At 49.0% G+C, this 22,592-nt stretch overlaps 1 protein-coding gene across 2 annotated transcripts; it reads right to left on the reverse strand.

Annotated features, from left to right (window-relative positions):
* Positions 1 to 481: 481 nt before the first annotated feature.
* On the reverse strand, positions 482 to 22,090 carry AGFG2 (ArfGAP with FG repeats 2). Of its 2 annotated transcripts, XM_015085716.3 has the most exons (13): positions 21,709 to 22,090; positions 13,711 to 13,804; positions 12,726 to 12,841; positions 11,507 to 11,660; positions 10,760 to 10,925; positions 9,954 to 10,079; positions 9,205 to 9,237; positions 4,241 to 4,361; positions 3,995 to 4,077; positions 3,743 to 3,823; positions 2,608 to 2,736; positions 1,965 to 2,050; positions 482 to 1,673 (listed from the first exon to the last, which is right to left on the reverse strand). In XM_015085716.3, exons 1-13 carry the CDS (start codon positions 21,927 to 21,929, stop codon positions 1,614 to 1,616), a joined length of 1,470 nt encoding a protein of 489 aa, XP_014941202.1. In that variant the 5' UTR covers positions 21,930 to 22,090; the 3' UTR covers positions 482 to 1,613. The 2 variants fall into 2 exon arrangements, with proteins under 2 accessions (XP_014941202.1, XP_014941203.1); XM_015085717.3 differs by lacking the exon at positions 9,205 to 9,237.
* Between the last annotated feature and the right edge of the window lie 502 nt (positions 22,091 to 22,592).

Raw genomic sequence — 22,592 nt, forward strand, 5'->3', positions numbered from 1 at the left:
AATCCCAAGAATGAACAGCTGCAGGGCCAGAGTCCCTGTGCAATGTGGAAAAGGGAGGAACCTCTCTTGACAGCAAGGCTGAGTGCTGGGCCTCTCCTCTGCCACATGAGGTGTTTAACCCACGCTGGCTACCTTGTCACCACACAAACAGCAGAGACACCATGGCTGTTGACATAACATCCTCAGGTGAAAACAGTCTGGAGAGGGGCTGAGGATGCACCGACCTGGGAGTAGTCCACTGGTCTACTGGGTCTACTCGGATGAGACTGTCTCCATGCTGGCACTTCCTCCTCTGTCCACTGGCACCCCCCCACCCCCATCACCCCCTCCCTGCAGCCACCTAACTCCCACTGCACATGGGGACTCCAGCCATGTCCAGAAAGGAATTCTAGTCCCTGCCCAACAGCAGCCATCATCTTCACTGACCCAGCAGCCACGTTGGGGCCCCTCAAACTGACCCAAACCAAGACAGCTAGAGCCATTTCCTTTTTCTTTCAAATGCAGTTCTTTTCCAACATTGCCTGCAACAGCTTTGGTGCAGAGAATTTTGTGGTGGGGTGGGGGAGGCACATGGGAAAAAGAAAGGAAAAAACCCAGCCAATTGCACAAAGCCTTTCCCTGGAAAAGCCCAGGCTCTGGGGTGGTCAGGACTTGTGACTACCCTCCCCACCACCCTCTGGAGCTCCGGCTCTGCTGGTCGAGGCACAGATGGGGATTCATTCCATTCCCCATGTAAAAGAGCTGTCTGGGAGCAGAATGGCGGTGTGTGTGTGTGTGTGTGTGTGTCTGTGTGTGTATAATAGACTATATTAGAAAATTCTCTATGTATAAATATAAAACACTGGTATCCAAACATGACACCACAGCTAACTAAAGTGCTTGGCAGGAATTGGGCATGTCTAAGTATGTAGGTAAAACTATTTATCCTGAATACCAGGATGAGGGAGGGAGCCAGGAAAGCAAAAACATGGAGGGCCTCCTTGCCCCGTGGGGGTGGGGAGAAGAGGCTGAGCTGCCCCCCACCCACCTCCACCCCCGCCCACAGCTTTCTCAGCCTGTCTGATCACCATCCCAGGTCAACACCACGCCTCATCTCCACCTTGACCCTACTTTTCCCACTGTGCTTCTGTCCACAAGGAGACCAGCACGGATGTTGTGGACACGGGGGAAGGCTTGCTCCCATAGGGGTATGTTGGTCAGTCTGTGCCCACAGCTTCCTTTGCCCACGGGGTTGGGAGTGAAGGGAGCATATATGTATGCTGAGGGCAAGACAGGAGGATTATTGTCATCATAATTAATAATTTGAGAAATCAAACGCCATCGCTCCTCTAGGCTAAGCCCTGACTTCTCTTTTCTTGGGCCTCCTGCCTGGATTGGGGCTGGAGGGAGGATGGGAGGAAGCCCTGGGGGCACCTGATGGGCAGCTGCCCTTTTATCTGCAAGCCCCAAGCAAAGCATTAGCACTTCCACCATCCCCAAGACCCCTTCCCTACAAAACAAGGCCCATTCTGGTCTCAGACCCACAAAAATGCCACAGGCAAATGGTCACCAGAGCTCCTGGGAGTAAAGGGGCCCCAGAGGACAGGGAGGAGGCCCCCCCCCAGGACACAGTGCTACAAAAATGGGTTGGTGGTTGGAGGTTTGGAGGCAAACGGGCTTGATGAGGATCCAGTCTGGAAAGAAACAACAACCACAAATTAGAGGATTAGGGGAGAAAAGCCGGAGGCCACAGAAAAGATGCAGCCCAGGATTCCTTTCTCCCCAGAATTACTGTGGTGAGGGTTGTGGGCAAGTCAGTGAGTGGAGGCGAGCTGGACGTGCGGGGGTGTGAGCCCACTGACTAACCCACTCTCCTGCCTGGCCAAGGCAGGGTTTCCATCCCACACTGCTCTGTTCCAGAAGGATTCTGTCCCCGGCCCTCAGAGAGAGGCCATACTCTACACTGAGGCCGTGCTGGCACTCACCACGAAGGGGTTGGTGGATGTCCCAGATGGCTGGCTGAGTTGCCTCTGCCCCAGTTTGGCTGATCCTAAGTCACTGAAGGAAGAGCCTGGGAAGCAAGAGTAAAAACTAGGCTGCCATAAACCCTGCCCCTCACGTTGGTGCTGACCAGGCGCATCCGGCCTCCCTGCTGGGTGGGCACCTTTACATCACACAGTGGCAGCAGAACTGGGGCTTTCTAGGGGCACCTGGGTGGCTCAGTTGGTTGAGCATGCAACTTCGGCTTGTGTCGTGGTCTCATAGTTCGTGGGTTCAAGCCCCGCACTGGGTTTTACACTGACAGTGAGGATCCTGCTTAGGATTCTCTCTCCCTCCCTCTCTCTCTGCCTCTCCCCTGCCTGTGCTCTCTCTCTCTCTCAAAAATAAACATTAAAAAAAAAAAAAAAAAAGACTGGGCCTTTCTAAAGTCAGGGAATAAGGGTACAGAGCAGTCAGAGGACACAGGAAGGTCTGTGGCTTCTCTGGTCCCCCTAATGGTCCAAAAGGGAACTAGCTCAGATGTCTGGCTCCCAAATATCCCTAATATTCATTGCCACCCCCCCCCAACCCCACCCCTGGGGGTGGGGAATGGGGGCAAGAGAGGAGGGTATGGTCTGAATCCCTTACCATTCTGTTGCTGAGTCATCGAGGTCTGTGGGGGGAACAGCGGTGGTGGGAAGGTGCTGACAAAGGCCCTGGTGGGTGGCACTGTCTGCGGGAAGCCAGGCCCAGCACTGCTCATCCCAAAGCTGGGCCCTGTGGAATGAGGGACATGAAGTTCATGCGAAGTTCTGGAAGGCAGGCTGGAGAACAGTTCTTCCTAAATCTCTCCAAATTGGGGCCATGGGATATAGTTATTCCTTAACCAGAGGTACCCCGCAGAAGTACTCTGACTGAAACCTTCCACTTCCATGCAACCTGGCAAAACCTGCCTTCTTCCTGTACCCACAGCTTGTGGCATGGAGGGCACAGGTGGGGCACAGAACCAGGGGCAGCTTTCTGCTACCTGTCAAACTGCATCAACTAAAGCAACTGATTAGCCCTCTGTGTGCCTCAGTTCTCTCAACTATAAAACTGGAGTCCTCCTCTCTCCTAGGGCTGCTGTGGAAAGCAAATAACGGGTGTAAAGCACTCAGCAGTGGGCAGCTTGCTAGCCGTTATCAGTCTGTCTTCCTGGCCTCAAGGATTTTGAGAACAGCTATGACAACAACAAAAAGGCAGGTGGTGGGGTGAGCAGGCCTTGGAAGAGAGAAAAGCTGAGGCTGGGGAGGAATGCGGGATGCACTAGCTGACAGGAGCCGGGACCAGGGGCAAGGTTGCAGGTGGGACACAGGAGGGAGAGAGGCTGGGGGCCTGGCGGGACACTGCCCAGGGGCAGGAAAGGAGAGTGGCTGCCACATCTGTCATTAAACCTTCAGAACTAGCTCAGGTAAGGAGGATTCTGTTTTCTGAAATATATTCTGGGACTTGGGTGCTTCTGCTCTTTGCCCACTAGGTGGCCTGGAAATTACACGGGGTCTGGCCTGGTGAAGGGCAAGAGGGGGACTTTCAGGACTACCACAGCTGCCTAGTGAGGCTGCTCCACTCCTCCCAACAGTGGGGTGCATGCATGCGTGCGCGCACACGCGTGCGTGTGTGTGTGTGTGAGAGAGAGAGAGACAGACAGACAGAGACAGAGAGACAGAGACAGAGAGAGAGAGAGAGAAGGGAGAGAGGAATCCAAGCCCAGGAGAGCCAGGGCCAGCACAGTCCTGGGGCTTACCTGCGGCCAGGCCATCGGGCTGGAACGGGTTGGTGGGAGGCAGCTGGGGGTGAGCAGGCGCTGTGAAAGGGTTGGTGGAGGCTGCTCAGGGTGGCATGGGGTAGAGGTGGGAGAAAGAGAGGGTCACTCTTCTCATTTAGTTATTACTGAGATGACAGCACTCATCTAAATCTGGTGTGCTCTCTCTCCACCCTCCTCCCTGTTTCCTCTCAGCCTTGGATCCCTTTTCTGGGTCCCCTCAGGAAGACTCACCTCCAAAGGCAAGCCCTGTGCCGCTGCTTCCACCAGCTGTGGCCGACTGGAGCGTGGGGACCTGGCCGGCCACCCCGAAGATGCTGTGACATGGGGAGACAAGTCAGCATGCAGGGCACCCAGGACCAAGGACAGAGGCTGGGCAAGGGACCGGGAGATGGCAAACCCTGTCCTGCCCAACGGGAGGAGCAAAGCAGGCTGGGAAAAGCAAGGCTCTCCCTAAGACTCTGTGAGGTCTGGACCTACCTGCTAGGAACACCTGCAGCTGGCACTCCGGGCCCCAGGAGGCTGCCCATATCTGCGAGGCTGTTGGGCTGACTGGCAGGTGCCAGAGGAGAGGCACCAAATGGAGTCACGTGGCTGCTCCCTGGGCAATCACAGGAAATAGAACAGGGAGTGCTCAGTGAGGCAGGATGGAAGGGGCAGACGAGACGGAGGTGGGGGAGCAGGGGGTAAGCAGCAGAGTGATGGCATGAGGGGTTGGGTTCTCTGAGCCATTTCCCCCTGGATCATCTGGTTCAGAGGGCCCTGACTCCCACTGAGAATTCTAGGCCACATGCTACTCAGCCTTTCTCAATCTCCCTGGCGGTCAAAGCTGCCAGTGCTGAGAGAAAACGGCTCTTGTGTGTGTCAGGTCATTGTCCCTGCTGCTCCAGTTTGACTTAAGGTTCCCATTTTTTTCCTCAAGATGTGGACAAGTCTGTCCTTTCCTCAAACCAGCATTTCCATTTATGGATCAATCACAGGAATGAAGGGGCAGGTAGAGGGGATGGGGGAGGAGCCGTGAAGGGCAGAAAGGCCCAGACACTCGGAGCTGCTGGCTCCTGGAATGTGGAGACCAGTGCCGAACACAGATCTCCAGCTATCATCAAGGGCTCCCACTCCCACCAGAGCCGCCCCCTCTCAGGAGGCCACCCTAGGCCAGGAGCTTCGATCAGGGCTGGGGTTCACTGAGCAGGGCTGACTGGAAGTTCCCCTGCCCTCTCTGGTCATCACATCTAAAAAGAAAAAGCATCACGTGGGAGGCTTACAAAACAGCCTGAGGAGCAAGTCCAAGAAATCCTGAGCAATCTCATCTCTTGGGAAGAGGCCTGGGGCCCTGTCATTTGGAGAAAGCCTCTTTATTTGTGTGCCTGTCTCGGCTGTATGGTGGGATCCTGTCAACCACTCTGGGCTGCTGTGATGGTAACATGAGGCTGCAGATGGAAAAGGCTTGCTTTTTCTAAGTGCTGGAAGACTAGTACCGAAGGAAACAAACTTCGCATGGTGTCTGCCACGGGACAGTGCTCAGGAATTGTTTGCTGAATGACTGTGTGATGGGCAGAGTGAGGAGAAACGGGGTCTAGTTGGGGCCCTACCCCCTGCTACTGCTGTGACCTTAGCAAACCATCTTATTTTCCTGAGCCCATTTTTTCTTGCCTTCTCATAGGGTGGCTGTGAAGACCCCCTGCGGTGAGTGAAAGTGTTCTGAAGTCTGCAAAGCATAATACAGATGTGACGTACTATCATAGCCTCTGATATAAGAAACTATTTCCAGGGTCAACAGAAACAAGACAAGGTCTCAAAGGAAACGTGATGGCTGGTTCAGATTGTAAATACAAGTGAACAAGAGCCCCCCCTCCCTCCGCCCTACTCTCAGCTCCAGCCTTCCCACGTACTCTGCGTCTGCCTTAAACAAAGGCCCCACCCATGGTCCCACTCACTCTTCCGGCTTAAAGGAACCAGACAGGCCTTCCCTGACCTCGGTCTGAATTACAGCCTGGTTTTCCTCTCATAACACCTCATTCTTTGCCTTCACAGCACTTGATATCTCTGCAGTGACATATTTTTGTTTACTTCTGTATCAGCTGTGTTCCCCACTAGACCAATTCCATTGCCAGGAATTTTCTTACAGATAGAGAAGTTGCAAATGTGCAAAACATGACACATGCGGGGTTATTAACTGCAGCACTGTTTAATAGCAAAAGACTAAACAGTCATCATTCATCCTAAATATTCACCAAAATGGGACTAATTAAAATAAATTATGGTATATACATAAGCAGGACTATTGTGCTGCCATAAAGAAACATGTACTGATAAAAAAAGAATCTAGCAGTACTGTTCAGTTAAAAAAATAAATCAAGGTGCAGAACAGTATGCATATTATATCATAAGGTGTGTAAAAAAAGAGAGAGAAACAGAAAATAGGACAATAAAAAAAATGGGTAAGTGAAGGCTACAGGCTCCTCTTCGCAGAGATATGGCTGTGGAGAGCAGGGGAGACAGCAGCCGAGCCTGGATGAGGCTGCAGAAACATTTGTAGGTTGGGCAACTTGGTGCATATTTGTGCGGAAAGGGAAATATGGTAGCAGAGTGGAAAGGGCAGAGATGAGATTCAGATAAGAAAGCTGATGGCAAAAACTCAGTAGAGACAGGGAAGGACGCAAGGGTAACTCTTCCCCCCCAGAGATGAGAGGGAAAGGAAAAGAAGGGGAGAAACTTTTTCCCCCCAGAGATGAGAGGGAAAGGAAAAGATAAAGTCATAAGGCAAGGGAGGAACGGCAAAGCCAGGCTGATTCTCAAATCTGTGTTGTCCCTGCCCCCCTCAAGCTTCAGCCTGATTTCTCCTAAGTTTGGGGCTTTTTTCTGAGGCCCCCAGAGCTATCTGCTCCTCCTTCCCTAAAGGGTAGGGCTGTATTTTCCCAAAGCCCTTTGTGAAGGGGACCTTCCCTGCGCTGGGCATCTCCGGCTCTGATCAGAGAAGCTGAGTCCAGCAGGGAAGGCAGGTGCCCTGGGCCTGCCGGCTGCGAGGTTCCAAGGATGGGCTGCTTCCTGAGTGCCAGTGCTCGCCTCGGCCACTCTCTTCTTCAACCCCTGGGCTTTCTACAGGAACAAGTGCTAGGCTATCACGCCACTGAGAACACTTGGTGTCAGTCCTCTGCATTCCATGACCGTCAGGAAGGCTGGGAGGCCAGCAGGCTAGGGTTGAATCTTCTGATTCTCAGGGCCGCCTGGGCCTTTCCCTGGCTATGACTCAGGGTACGTGGAATTTCTGAGTGAGCACTTAGGTCAGACTCTTCAGTCCTGCTCTGGGGCCTTCCTGCCAGGGAGCTCCCAGGCTGAAGGAGGCGCTGTCTTTCTGTCCTGAGGCCGAGCTGTGCCTCCTTGCGGACACTAGAGGGCAGAGCCAGCCCTTGCTCAGGCGGCCACGATGCTGCACTTTCGGCCCATTCTCAGAAAGGGGGCCGACTTAGGAATACCTGAGCTCTGGTTTGCTTCTTCTACACCTCCAGAGCCTCACTCCTTGCAGCTGGATTGGTATACATGCCTTCCAGCAGTTTCAGGGGCAACTGCAGTTTTAGAAACCTCCCTTCTCCATACTCCCCCTCAGAAATATAAAAATACAACCAGGCTTGTCAGAAAAGACACCCACCATTCACCCAATTCTCCCTACTTCATACCCCATAGTTCTTTATATCACATTCACAGAACCATCCTCGTGATCATGGTGTGATCACAGTGAATGGGATCTGCCACCCATCAGCCATTCGGTTCTGGCCAAGTCACGGGCCAATTTGAGCCGGTTTCCTCAGTTGCAAAATGGAGATCTTGCCTTCCTCATGGAGATGATGTGGGGATGCTCCTAGCAAGGGCAGGAGCCTCGGAGAGGCTGGTTGGCTCTGGCTGGCTGCAGACCGTCTGTTTTTTGAGATGACCAGACACTGGACAAAAGTTCATCTCAGGTGCAGCCAGGGAGGGGACTAAGAGGCTGGCACCTTCTTTCTTTCCTTTTTTAAAGGCTGACCGTTTAAGCTCTCTTTTTAAAGCAACTGACTGTGACAGGAATGCATTTCTGAACGGACCAATTTTATAACCACCTTGTACAGGCTGTTTCCTTTTGAGCTCTCATTCCCAGGAACACTTCCCTCTTGTTACTCTGAATATTCTTGTACCAACTTACATTCTTACTGAGAGCAGATTAAAGGGCCAATATTTCCACATGGTACCCACCGTTATCAATCTTTAAAATTTTTGTGGGTATAATGTGCAAAATTATTATCTTACCCTGATTTGCATTTTTTCTGATTAGTCAGGCTGGGAACATTTTCATGCCCCCGGGTTTTTTCTGTTTGTTTCCCTTGCTCGTTATCCTATTCTTCCTTATTGATAGGAGTTTCAAAAAACACATGATAGTTGTTTGCTTTTTGTCTGTTTTCCATATTGTAATTATCTTTTCCTTGTTTCATGCCTTAAAGGACATGAAGCATTGTTACAGGATATGTTGTTTTAGGACACCTTTTATCGTATAGAATGTGACGTATGCAATTTCTATTTGTTAGAAATTTATGTGGTGTTGGGGCGCCTGGGTGGCTCAGTCGGTTAAATGCCCAACCCTTGGTTTCAGCTCAGGTCATGATCTCACAGTTCATAAGTTCGAGCCCCGCATCAGGCTTAGTGTTGATGGCACAGAGCCTGCTTGGGATTCTCTCTCTCTCCTCTCTCTGCCCCTCCCGTCCTCGTACCTTCTCTTTCTCTCAAAAAAAAAAAAAAAAAAAAAAAAAAAGAAATTTATGTGGTGTCTCCTAGTCCATGGTCAAAGTATAAAATGATTCTGTGTTTGGAAATTCTATCTTTTGATTACAAAGTTCTACTTATATTTATTAGGTCAAACTTGTTCAAGTGTTACTCAAATGGCCTATTTTCTTCCTTATTTGTCTATCTACTTTATCTATTAAAATCTTGTGAGTCTGCTGTAGGCCCCCTCTCTGTTGCTTTATTATATTTTCACTGTGTCTAACGGTTTTTGCTTTATTACTTTCAAGGCTACCCTGGTCAGGTACTTTAAGTTCGTAATGTGAGAATGTCTTTATGAATTTTAACTTTTATCAATATAAAATGTCTCTCCTTGTCCCATTCAAAAAATAAAATAAAATAAATAAAATAAAATAAAATAAAATAAAATAAAGTAAAATAAAATAACAAAAGCAACCAGACAATTCGTGGTGGCATAGTGGGAAGGATGTGGGCAGAGTGAGAGTCGAAAAATCTGGGCTCTGGGCCGAGCTCTGCCACGCTGTGGGCTGCACAGCAGGGAAATTACAGAACTGCTTCATTTGTAAAATGGCTAAATTTGAAGGGGTCCTTCCAGACCTCAAAGCTCTCGGCTCCAGAGGACCTGAGATAGGCTTCTACCTTGGGTGGGCTGTGAGGTGGGAAGAGTAACTCACCAAAGCTGTAACTTCCAGTTAGCATCCGACTGGCTGGCAGTGAGGGTAGAGAAGGGGGAAGGGCGGGTAGGTGGGGGAAGGGAGAAAGAGAGAGCATCAGTCACTGGCTTTCCCTAGATATTGAGTCTTTACAGCACTCTGGCTGCCCTCCCCTGTGTCCAGGATGTGCAAAGGTAATGGGCCAGCCCCAAGGCTATGAAGACTTAATGTCTGGGGATTTAGGGAGGAACCAGATGCTTTAGGGCAGCTGCCTTTAGGGTCTCTTTCAACTGCTAAACAACACAACACAGTTTACAGGCTTCTGCTTTAACAGGGATGGGTGAATTTCTGGAGACCAGCTTGCACTTTGACCCAGCCCTTACCTTTTGGGCAGTGTACAACATGAGCCTTCAGAGCATGCTACAGGAAAGGTCACATCCACTCTCGACTTTTTGAGGACTGGGACTCCCGAGCTTCCTGGTTCTGACCTCCTATGCACACCCTGCACAACTCCTATACACACCCTGCACGATTCCTGCTGCAATTCAGCTGCTTTCCTTACATGACAAAATGGAGAAGCGCCCTTCTTCCTGGCAAGAATCTCATTAGACCCCTCTCTTCCTTTCCCGGGGCTTCTCCTCTTCATCCTGTCTCCTTTGCCTAGTTCTCTAGGTTGGTGCAGATGTGAATGAAGGGCAATACATGGATGTGGAAAACTGAATGCAGTTGGAAGAGAGAAGGGGATCTGGAGAGAGCAAGGCAAAGTTTACCTGTGGGTGTTGGCTGGGCCTGGAACGGGCCTTGGCCAGCTGGAGGAATGCTTCCAAATGCAGAAGAGGCAGGGCTACTGCCAAAGGCATCAAAGTTGGCAAAGCCTCCGTGGGAAGGTGTCTGGCCTACAGGTGGAGGGGATATAAAGGCTGCATATATAACATGTTCATATAATCGATATAATATACACTAATTCCAAAGGCCAAAGGCCACTGATGGGCCATCTGCCTTTCTACAGGGTCCTCTTCAGGGAGAGATGGCAGGGGCTGAGCAGAGGGGATCTCAAAGGTCTCCAGGTTCACTCCCCGCCATCTTTTATCCTTACTCCATGAGGCATTAACATTTTTGTCAAGGCCTCATTCGGGCTTAATCATGTGAAAAAAAAATTAGTTCTGGTGGGGGAAGGGGCTTGAAAGGAAAAATGGAAACTAGACACCGCTTTATTCAACACTCTGTTGGCTACTGCTGATCTTTGGGAAGAGGGCAGGGGAAATGGAAAACAAGATAATCCCTCAGCCCCCATTTTAACAGAGAAAGAAAGTAATAAAAAGGCTATTTCCAGTGCTCTAAAAGGAAGTGCTAGGAGTCCCCAACTGTAACGTTTTCTGGTCAAACTTGCAAACACAATCCCAGCCATACTCATTTGGCCCCAACCCTCCCGGCCTTGAGGCTCCACAATTCCCGTCACATTCATTTGTGTGAAGTAAGCTAGAGCCAGGTGAAATCTGGTCACCGCAAGGGCGTGAATTCCTCGTGTCCTGTGTGCATGTATTGCAAGAATGTTCTTGTCCCAAGTCCCACTTACCCCCAAAGGCTGGGAATGCAGCCAAAGCTGGTGCCACCTGGGGAGCAGCAAAGGGGTCTCCACCTATGTCAGCCAGCAGGTCAGTACTGGCTTTCTTGACTGAGGAATGGGCAGGTGGCTGGGAGCTCCGGGGCTGGGACGTCCGAGGCTGAGACTGACTGACAGACTTGAGAGGAGAAGGCATGACATAGAGCACTTGGACCAGACATGACCCGGCCCCCACATGACTCCCTAGGCTGCCCCCAGATAGGCAAGTGGAGAGAGAAGAGAGGGAGAAACTGCCCTCAACTGAGAGACTTTCCTGGGCAGAAGCTGCCTTAGCCCCTCACATGCCTAACTCCTCTGTCTTCTCAGTATACCAGTTCCCAGAGCCATACATTTTAGAGCCTGTCAGTGAAGGCAAGTCTGAGATATACAGGGATGTGGCCAGTGGTCCCCCTGGACCTGTTACTGCCTCATCTTTCCCAGGTGCTCAGGCAGTGTCCCGGCCCCTTCTGTGTTTCCCTGGAGCAATGGTCAGGTTTGAAGCCGTTACTCTGACTTCCCTAAATATCACTTCCTGTTGGGTTCTTTCTTCCAAAACATAGGAGTCCAAGGGGAATCTAAGACATGGGTAACGGCAGGGCTGAGAGCCAACTCACATCTCCTATACTGCTGTCTGCTAAGTCCAGGGGATTGGATTAAGGAAACCAATAGCCCTGGTTCCCAAAACCCCAACCAGTCTCGGAGGGAAGATCTGAGAGTTACCTGGCTAGAGGTGGAGGCAGCAGCAGACAGAGATGGCACGGGATCCCCTAGAAGAGTCCGCAGGGGCTTCCCTTCTGGGACGGAGCCCTGGATGGGGGTGGAGGCACTGCCTTTGGTATAAGCGGGCCCCTTGACTTGGTCTGGGGGGACATACCTTTGAGAAAGAATAGTCAGGTGACATCATGGGCCATGCTCAGCTTAGGCACCCGGGAAGCACAGGTGACAGAAGTCCAAGTCCCTTTTCCTTTTCCCACTAATTCTCTTTTTTGAACTGAATTTTGTAACTCAGCACATTTTGCCCATCTTGAGAGTCCTCTTTACCATCAGGTGCTCATTCTTTTCTGACTTGTGCCTGTTTTTCTCTCCTCTCTCCTTTCTCTTTCTGACATCAAACCATCTGGGTTTCAAGTGATAACCCCTCAATAATGCTGCTGGACAGGCAATCCTATTTTCCAACTTCCTTTTTATTTCCTAGGTGTTTCTGCAGGTTCTCCTCCTTAGTCCCACAGAAAAGTTTCTGCCACCTCATCTTCTAAGTGCTCACAATCTATCCTGCCAGCTCCTGCTACTTCTGATAAAATCCCCTCCACTCCAATGCATGTGGTCTTTTACTTTGGAAGTATGTTCTATAGCCAGAGGACACCCCAGGAGGGACTCCAAAATGCTGTTATGTCCACAACAATCCCCTTGCTGTCTGTGTTTTCTTCTCCACCCTATAGGTACCCCCCAACATGCACACAGAACTGAGATCAGACAATAGGAAGTGCCACCTGGGGAGAGAAAAGGCAAGGGAGAAGAGAGACGCTGTTTTTGTCACCAGGAAAACAGAACACACAGATAAATCATGGATGAAACGATGGGGTAAAAGCACAAAACTCTCGGACATGCTTCCAGCCGCCTCTCTGCATCTATGGCCCCAGCTGAGCTATAAATCTGACCCACACCCCCTCAGGTCCAGCACCCCCTCCAAGCAGTCTAATGTCTCCCCAAAAGAGGGGCATCAAATCTTCAAGGTTAGTGACCAGTAACAAGTTGTCTTTTTAGGTAGCTTTATTTCTTTGAAGTCAGAATTGGGCCCTAACTGAATCTGGGTGGAACACACTCAACCCAAGCCTGGCCTCTTGAGAGAAGCCCCAATTCAAGTCTGGAAACTAGCCTGTCAAACAAAGAATGTCTTGGACATGTGTCTCTATATAGCAATCTCTTTCCTCCTCCTTACCATCTCTTCTTCTCATATTTTTCCTGGAGAAACTCCTTCACCTTCTGAGGATCCCTGGAGTCTGGTATTAATGACGTCCGAGCATCAAAAAGACCCAGCCAAATCTTCCTGCATACCTAAAGGAACGCAGTCAGGTGACAGAGGAGTTGAGGCAGAAAGCATGAAATGGGAATGATACCACTTCCAATGTATTCATCAATACATATTTATTGAGCACGGACACAGGGTGAGGATCTGGGTATACCTACAAAGCAGACATGATCCCTGTCCTCACAGAGTTGACCATCTAATGGGGAGGTCCTGCCTTAGATAAATAAAAATAGATTTATCATTACATAGTATGACACATCTTATAAAAGAAAATAGAGGGCCCTGAGAATTATGGAGCACTAAATCTGGATGGGGGTGGGGTCAGGGATAACTTTCAGAGCTGTGGCTTCCAGAACACCCTCCAGAGGCCTTCCCTTGTTTGCACCCCAAGTAAACCAATCACCCGCAAGCTAGGAGTACTGTTAACACCAAAGACAGCATCTTCCGACCAGCAGATTTAACTGGGGAAGGGGTTTAACTCACTTTCAAGTACATGACATGAACTTAAACCCAGGGTGCTGAGGCTCAGGTCAGGAGAGCTGGCTCTAGGAGATCTTACTCAGAGGGGCTGGCCCAGGCAACTCTGAATGCTCATCAGTGTGGAGCTCTAAATGTCAAGGGACAGTTTTCCTTGTGAGTACCCAGGGGTCACCCCCACACAGATTTTGCTCCTTTCCCTGATTCCTCTAACAAGGGCCTAGACAAATCACAATTTGTATAACTAAGACTCCATGAATATATAAATATACGTAAGGTAAGACACATTTTAGGCTAAAAAATAAAAGAAACTTGGCCAAAAAAGAAAGCTGTAGGGTTTTTCTATAATCTGGACGCAAAGTTCACCCCAGCCAATGGGGCAACTACACCAGTAACTGTTCCGTCAGTGGTAGCTCACCTCATTTCCACGGGATTGCAGGAATACTACTTCAGGCTCAGTGAAAGTTGTCATGGAGATGGACTTGACTCGGTGAGGGGGGTTCAGGCCTCTCCTGTGGGAGAGAAACAGAAAGAGAAGTACAATGCAGTTAGCCTTCAGGTCTGTTTATGGGAGGAGGGGGAGGGAGAAAGGATAAAACAACACATAAATTAAGCTCAGGTAGAATTTCCTGACTGAAGCTAGTTCCTAATTCAAGGAAAGATGGGAAGCAAGAACGTTTGGGAGGTTGTTAATCAGAGACAGGGACGACAGAGTCCAGAATGTGTTGTGATCCCACTCATTCTGGAGAGTAAGGCAGAGTCCGTCCATCCAGAAGCCTTCTCTACTTTGACAAGGTTCTGTGTTCAACTTGCAGGCTGGGGGTACTTCTGGGAACTCTGAGATGTGCCCACTTCCCATTTCCTGTTTTACCACTGTTTTAGACCTGGCTGCCCCTCCTCTTTGTCTAGGCAGAAAGTGTGTTGGTAGAGATGAACAGGGTCCCTCTCTTTCAGGAAGAGATCTCTGGGAAAAGAAATAGTCCAGACTCTGGGTTCTAGATCGATCAATTGATCTTTCTTTCTTTTTTAAATTTTTTTAATGCCTTCATTTATTTTTGAGAGACAGAGAATGAAAGGGGGGGGGGGCAGAGAGAGAGGGAGCCACAGAATCTGAAGCAGGCTCCAGGCTCTGAGCTGCCAGTGCAGAGCCCAATGCGGGGCATGGGGCTCCGGGCTCAAACTTGTGAACTGTGAGATCATGACCTGAGTGGAAGTCAGGCACTTAACTGGTTGAGCCACCAGGCGCCCCCTAGATCTTTCAATGAAGCAGGAGGAAGTCAGGTTCAACCATGAGATAGGAGATTGGCATGAGTCAGGAACATATATCCTGTAGTGATGCTTTTGTGTTTAGCTCTGTGTGTTCTGTTAACTCTCTGAAAAGTCTAGTTCTGCCCACGGAAGCCCTGTGGAGATTGCAGTAGACAAGAAGGCTTCCTTGCCCCCACTCAGCTGCCCTCTGGAGTGTTCTAACAAGAGAAACTTGGCGCTAAGCCAGGTTCCCCTTTCCCTTAAGTTTTACTCTGGTCTAGACCAACGGCACTCATCAGATGAAAACAAAACCAGCCAAGCCAAAACAAATAAATCAGACCCTAGGACCACAATGTGAAAGAGCCCAGGCACATGCAGGAAAGACAGTCTCAACTGATGAGGTCTCTTCAGACTTTTGGTCTCCTGGGAAAAATCGGCAAATCAAGATGGGAAAACAAAAGTAACTCTAGCATAGGGTCCTGGTTGATGCCATCAGGAAAGCAAAGAGGGAAGTAAGAGATAACACAATTTACCAAATGGAAATCCTAGAGAAAAGTGGGGAGAACACACGTTCATGCTTATGCATGCACACACAGATTAAATGCGTCCTTGCAAGTCTAGAAGAATGGCAGTACACGTGTTAGTGTACGCTATGGCAATGGGGCGGGAACAGGGGAGAGGTGACACAGTACAGAGTGAACAGTGAAGGGTGCAGCCCTTTTGTATGATAAATTACTGATTATGGGATTCTAACAAAGGACAGGACACTGAAGGCTACAATCAAAGGCAGTTTCAGCAATCTGCTGCTAGGCTTTTAAGTAAAGGGTCTCAAAATACTCCTTTAAAAGACAGTATCAAAGAGGACTGATGCCCCAAGGAAAGATTAGAGCAGTGAAATCCAAAAGCAAGGCTTTGTAACTACACGTCAAACAACAGCTCTTAAACTTGATCTGCCCTGAAGATTCTCTTCTAATCACATTTCAGAGATATTCCAGTTTTCTCTCCCAAAGCCTCTCTTATAATGGCCTTGTTTTGTTTTGAGTCCAGACAGCCTTTTATATCCTTTCCCTTACCCTTGCTAACCTTAATCCCTAGCTAGGCCTTCCCTCTCAGAATGCCAGACTGCTCTGAGGTCTAGCTAGAGCAGATCTCTCCATCCTTATGATCCCAGCTCCACCTCCCACTAACAAATATTTGCTTTGCCAAAATACAAGGCATTATGGTAAGCACTTTGGGAGATACAATAGACAGCTGTTTATCACTATATATCATATATATCACATAGGACCTAATCCTTGATCACCAGGACCTTGCTTACAAGGCCCCAAAGAGCCTGGACAAAGGTACGTCTCAACACAGTTGGGTGCCATTCAGGCACACACAGCCTGATCAGGGAGAATGTGGCACCAGGATGCAGCAGTGGGGGAAGGAAGAGAAATGGTCACGGGAAAAGTAAAATATATTACGCTTACTCTAGAAAAACAGATTCTAAGCCTATCACAAAAAGGTCATTGACATTTCCTGAAAGGACAACCAGGAACTGTTAGCAAAGTGTAAACAGGGAGGTGTGCTTCCTTGTAGGGGGAAGGGGAGGGACTTGACTCACTCATCAGTCTAGAGGGGATGATTAGAACAACAGAACTTCCTATGGCTGAGCTTGGACTGGAGGGTTTTTTTGGGGGGGGGGGGTGTCGCTGGGGGGTAGAAGATAGGATGAAGGGAAAGCAGAGAAAATAAGTGATTTAGGTGCTTTGGGCCAAATGAATCTGAAGGAACAGGATGTTTCCATAGCACAGTACAAAAAGCACTGCTCTGACCTTGATGTCTGTAGACTGGATTATGTATAACTAGAGCCACAGTTTGGGGGCAGGGAAAATTCTCTACAACGCAACACTCTGCAGCCCAGGAAGAAAGAGGACCTAGTTACATGGCCTATGAGTCAGAGCATTTGTTTCTGAATCAGAGAGAGGCCATCGCTGGCTGACAGAAGCAATTTAGAAACAAGAGCCCCTCTCCTCCCAGTAGCTGCAATCGAATGGTCTAGGGGTACTGGGTCTCCCTGGGGTCATAGCAGGGTCATGCAGTGAGCCATATCTGAGTCACTGGCCTGGAATCAAACAGACCCAGCTCTCCAACTTGCACCCGGTCTCCCCAGCATGACTCTCAGGTTCTCCCCAAAAGAAGTGAGAGCTGGAAGGAGGCACTGCCCTTCGGTTATCGCAGCAAATCTGTTCTGTTATTTCCAACCAGGAGGTGTTGGGGAAACATAGAGATAAACTTATTTGCCCAGAATAGGGCATGTTTTTCCAACTGAGAGCAAGTACATTACTAGGACTCAAGCCTCAGCCCTGTCATGACGCCTTCTTTAACTTCAGTTTCTCTTTCACAGGGCACCTGACCAGCATTTGAAGTGCTCTGAATTACTGGCAGTGAAGTGACTTGCAAGGACCTGAAAGCCCGCCCAATTCTTTTTCCTTGCCTCTCTCTCCCTTCCCTTTGATTCTATCAAGCATACTGCTGTTTCTACAAATACCACACCTTTTGTTTTTCTGTGAGCATCACCCTCACAATGGCCCATATTTTACTTCTGTCTTGCTTCATGAAAGTCTTGAACCTGCTCAGCTGCTCAGATAAGAAGGTTCTGTCAGGTCAACAATGGAAAAAAACAGTTCCACCCAGCACCCAAGTTCTTTCATTTGTACCAGATTTGGACTTGGGAACTCCTGACTTCTGAATATTTCATGTTCAAATTCAAACACCCCAGAGGGGGTTTCTTGCTTCTGGATTCCAGTCCTCTGCCTCTGAGCAGGGTTCAGTGAAACCACTGCAGTTCTTGGACCCAAACATCACCCAAAAGAGTCCCTATTAGAGGTTCTTACTAGTCCCTAATAGGAAAGCTCCCCTATTTCCCTTCTCCAGGCTCAATTTCACTAATTTTAGGAAACTTCTTCCTAATCTAAAATCCCTGCCTCAAGCCATTTCCTGTAGTTCTTCCTTAGTGACAATGATAAACAGCTGTCCACTCGTGTAGAGCACACAGAATCCTCTGCTTTCTTCTTCAGGCCTATTCTCAATCCTTTTACATTGTTCCCTCTTCTTCTTATGTCTTTGGATGGAAGGTGAGGTGGGAGGGGTGAAGGGATGGGACTAACACAGGGGCAATGAACACATCTACCTCTCTAACCCAGATGGATGGAAAAGTACTGAATTATTTAACACCACACTACGCCTTTTCTTCCATGGAGATAAAAGTTCTTCAACTAGGAGGGCACCTGGGTGGTTCTGTTGGTTAAGTGTCCAGCTCTCGATTGTGGCTCAGGCCATCATCTCACAGTTCGTGAGTTTGAGCCCCACGTTGGGCTCTGCGCTGACAGCATGGAGACTGCTTGGGATTCTCTCTCTCCCTCTGCCCCTCCCTACTTGTGCTCTCTCTCTCTCTCAAAATAAATGAATAAACATTAAAAAAATCTGCTTCAACTAGGAATCACTACTAGCAAGCCAGATGGGGAAACTAAGGCACAAGGAGGTTAGGAACCTGTCACAAGTAAAGAGCTGTCAAGCACATCTCCTGGCACCCAGCCTAGAGCTTTGTCCACCTGAATCCTGAATTAATCCCATTACTGGAATAAAGTTGTGCAGAAGTAGAGAAGACAAGTATCTATTACTGAGATCAGAAGGTCAATGGATTAAAAAGAATGGACCCAAACAGCCCAGTTGGGGAAGTGTGCCACATATTCTGTTGAAAAAATTGGGTGTCAAAGGTAGTGCCCATCCCTGATGTCAAAGACATTTCAGGACTCAAGATCTATTTTCTTTCTAAAGAAAAGTGCTTTATCCATTGAGGCATCCAGTCAAACCAGAACAAGAAAACACATTTAAGGCACTGCTTTGGAAAAAGCACTTTTTAGCAGCAATCTAGCATCATTCTCTAGTAGGAGAGTTAGACACAACTAAACAAACAAGTATATGTATATGTTGGGGACATGAAATCTATATCTAGGTTAAGGAAACTAGGTATTGGATGAAAACCAAATGAATAAAACTAGGTCAAATTTGGGACCTACAATTGTGGCAGCATGTACATAAATTTAGAAACAGCAAAAACTAGCAGCTTCTCTCTCAGTCCCTCACACCAACGCTGTAGTTTTCTGCTAGAGCTGAGAAAATAGTTCTCATTAAAAAAGAAAACTAGAAAGAGCTCACACATGTAGCAATGAAGCCATAGGCATACCCACCCACCAGTATTAAAATCGAAAATTTCTCCAGATCCTGGGAAATTCAACTTTGGCTGAAACAGTCAACTTTGCTACCTCAGCACGTGTAGCCAGCTGGGAACTCGGGTGATTGTGCACACTGCCCCCAGAATATTCCATTGCTCTAAGAGGTGGAATATTTGTAACATACTCAGCAGAAAGCTGGCTTTCAAAATAAAGCCAGTCTCCCTGTCTCCTTTCTCTGGCTGTGGTTCTAAGTGTGGTATCTGAATTCCCTGCCCCCAATATCCTCGTCATTTTTAACAAAGAATATACTCTTTTCATCATCATAGCTCAACACAAGCTCCCATCACTCTCCAGCCCATGCTACTTCACAGCACTTATTACTACCTGCAAATATATATTTAATGATTGAATTCGAGTCCATAGTCTCCAGTATGATGTAAGCTACATGAAGATTGTACTTTGTCAATTTTGTGCACTGCCATATCTCCAGTGCCTAAAACTGTGTCCGGGTCTTAACAGGCACTCAATAAATGTGTTGCCAGACTGACTGACTGAATGTGCCACCTCCACATTTTTCACTTCCCAGTACCACAAAATCCTAATCTGTGGGCAACCATGTGGATTTAAGATGTTAACTGGTATATGTGTCACTGGGGAGCCATGCCCCTCCGCTGCCTGCTGAACTGTGTGTGTCCCCTCTTCACTCTGCAGCCAGCAGTAAGCGTCCCTCACTCATTCTATTTCTGGCTCACCTGCCAGCACCCAGCCCCTCCCAAGGTCCATCAGAGGGCACACGTAACACCTTGTGAAGACCCTTTTATAAGGTTTCTATGCCTTGCCCTACTTAGTTCATGCTAATTAGAACTCCAATCAGCAAATGAGAAGCACCATCAGAACCCTGGCAGACAGTCACAGCCAGGGAAACTACAGCTTTCTTGAAGAAGTTTCTTCTGATATCTCTCTCCTTATAATCTTGACATGCCTTCAGTTCAGCCTCATTTATTGGCCCAGCCTCTTGATCCTCCACTAAAAACCAACAATAATGAGCACAGGGGAAAAGTAGTAAAATTTTGCAATTTGTGCACTGATATTTAAAGAGAACCGTTCCAGCAAAAGAAAATCAGGTTTTTAATGTGTGCCAGATCCCTTGACCCTCCTTCTGTCCTGATTGAGGGAATACTCATTATAGAAGTGAAATGTTATCTATGGGAGACTTTAAACCAAGATCTATAAAATAATGATAATGGTGTCAGCCCTCCCATTTAGTCAGTGATTTATCTTTTGTGCTGCGCAGCTAGCTGTGGGAATGAATTAACACTATTTCCAAACATTTTCTTCCCAGGACCTAGACTCTGATATACCATCAATTTTATCCCCCTGCTTCCAGACTCTATAATCAGATTTTCCTTTTCATAACAGGATCTTCAAGAATCTGTTCTTTCTCTTTCTGCTATAAACATTCCTAAACGTTGCTCCTTCTCTCCCCAGACTATTCGTCCCAGTCTCAAGTCTATCCTTTTGCTTCACTTAAGTCTCTATCTTTTGACACATTCCTGTTTGCGTTCTAATCATTGTCCCAAGAGCCATAATGACGTTCACTAAGACCAAAGTTATAACACACAAGTGAGGTTGATCAGAACATAGAAGTTTGGCAAAGGAGGTAAAAACGAAACAGAAATAATCGTACACTGTATCTTAGGAGACCTGGATCTTCATTTCTGGTCTGCCATGATCATAACTAATATCCAACAAGAAATGCTGAGAACAGCAACCCCCATATGGCATTGGATAAATTACTAAACCTCTCTTTGCTTCTGTTCTCCCATCTGTCATGTAAGAACAATACTGCCCGCTCCTTGGCTCCTAATGGTATTAGAAACAAGGAAAGCACCCCTTGTTAAATCTGAAACCAACCGACCAAACAAACCAATGTACTAAAACAATACTAAACAAGTCCAAATAAATCCCTTAATAAACTCACAGAAAAAGAGAGATACAGCACTGGTATCGAATGCTAACCAGGCATCTAACCAAATAATTCCCTAAGGGGAAAAAGAACCCTACTCTATAAGCAGAATTCTGGCCTAGAACTGTGGCTCTAAATTAGCTCAGGCATGACCAAATCGAGTGCCAGTGCCAAGTGTAGCACTGCAGATTATACAACAAAACTCCCCCAAACCTACAAAGATGCCAGATGCTACTACCAGGATCAAGCCATGGCAACCAGAAGCTTAAAGGTGTAAACTATGACACTTAAGGATGGCTCATCCAGATACCCAAACCTCTGGAAAAATTAAGCTCTCTAACAGGGCAACCCAGCAGCTCCCATCTCTTAAAATTTGTAAGAAATCTACCTCTGGGTAGCATCCCCAAACCCTGCGACATTAGGGCCTGCACCTGAACACTGGAACATGGTTCCTTACCTAGTCACTATGTCTATGCTGTCAACTGGGCTAACTTATCTATTTTAAATTGGTTTTTCCATCTCACACTCCAGGATGGGCACAAGCTAATAGAAAAGTATGCTTTATCTAGGGCCCAGTTCACTCTACTTCTTTCCTACTTGCCCCCCCCCCAAAGTTCCCTTGAAAGGTGGGTGTCATTCTCTGGCCCTTTAAATATCTAACCACCTTCCCTTCAACTCTCCCCACTTTCGGTTCGCCTCTCCTCCCTTAGGGAGTTTCTCCCTTCTTCTTCGGTGTCCTTCCTTTCTCCTGCAACGCGACTCCAATCGTGTCTTGTCTCCCCTGCCAATTTCCCTTCCCCATGACACCTCTGCAGCGGGGGACCCTCTCAGCACATCAGGCGCATCTCCAGGCCTCCCCGCCGCCACTACCTCAGCTCTGGCCCTGTCCCTTCGCCCCAGATCCCCGCTGTCCCCAACGCCGACTCTCCGCTGTCCCTTCCCGGTCCTGCCCCCTCCCCACCCTCCGTGCCAGTCCACTCACAGGAGGCCTGAGCAGGTGGTGCAGACGAAGCTGCCCACGGTGATATCCACGTAGGTGACCCCGCGCTGGGCGCACTCGAAGCAGTGGCGGTTCCCGGCCTGGCTGCAGCCGCCCAGTTCCCGCACCCGGCGACACCACACCTCCGAGGCCGCCTCCGCTTCCGCCTTTCCCCCGCTGACCCCTCCACCCGGGCCTGGACCCTTCTTCGCCGCCATCACCATGGTTGCCTGCACCCTCGGACCTCCTCCCCGCAAGTCAGCAATCGTCCCTTCAACCACAGCAGCCTTCCCGCCTCCTCAGCCTCCTACGCACGCTTGGCTCCCCTGACAGAAACTACGGAGCCGGCGACGTCGGCGCGAGACTCCTCAACCCCTTGCCTTGCCTATTCTGCACGCTGATTGGTTGTTCTCCCCCCACCTCCTCACTCTGATTGGCCCGACATTGGACGGCCTTGGGTTGCGGGAGCCGCCAACGCCACGCCCCACCCCTTCACCCTCCGGCCTTTCCTATTGGCCCTCAGAGACCCTGCCCCTAGAACCGTGCGTGCCCTCTCCCCGTCCCCGCCCCCTCTCGCCACTGCCTCCACGGCGGCCCGCCTCCCAGATTCGATTGGTGAGTCCTCGGAACTCTGGCTCTGACGTTAACTCTGATTGGCTGCCGCGGCGGCAAAGTTAGCGCGCGAGAAAGAGTAGGTGTCTCGCGCGTGCGCAGCCCTGGTCCTCCCGACTGATGACGTTGATTCCCGCCACATTTCAAAGGCATAGCCTCCGCTAGACTGTGCAGAGAGGTACGAAAAGCAGAATGAAGTGGCATATAAGGGACCAGGAATGGCGTATGAGGGGCCGAGGGGAGGAGGAAAAGAAGGGAGCTCTCGGAGGGAGGGA

This window comes from Acinonyx jubatus, chromosome E3 (assembly GCF_027475565.1).
Source record: "Acinonyx jubatus isolate Ajub_Pintada_27869175 chromosome E3, VMU_Ajub_asm_v1.0, whole genome shotgun sequence".
NCBI classification, from domain to species: Eukaryota; Metazoa; Chordata; class Mammalia; order Carnivora; family Felidae; genus Acinonyx; species Acinonyx jubatus.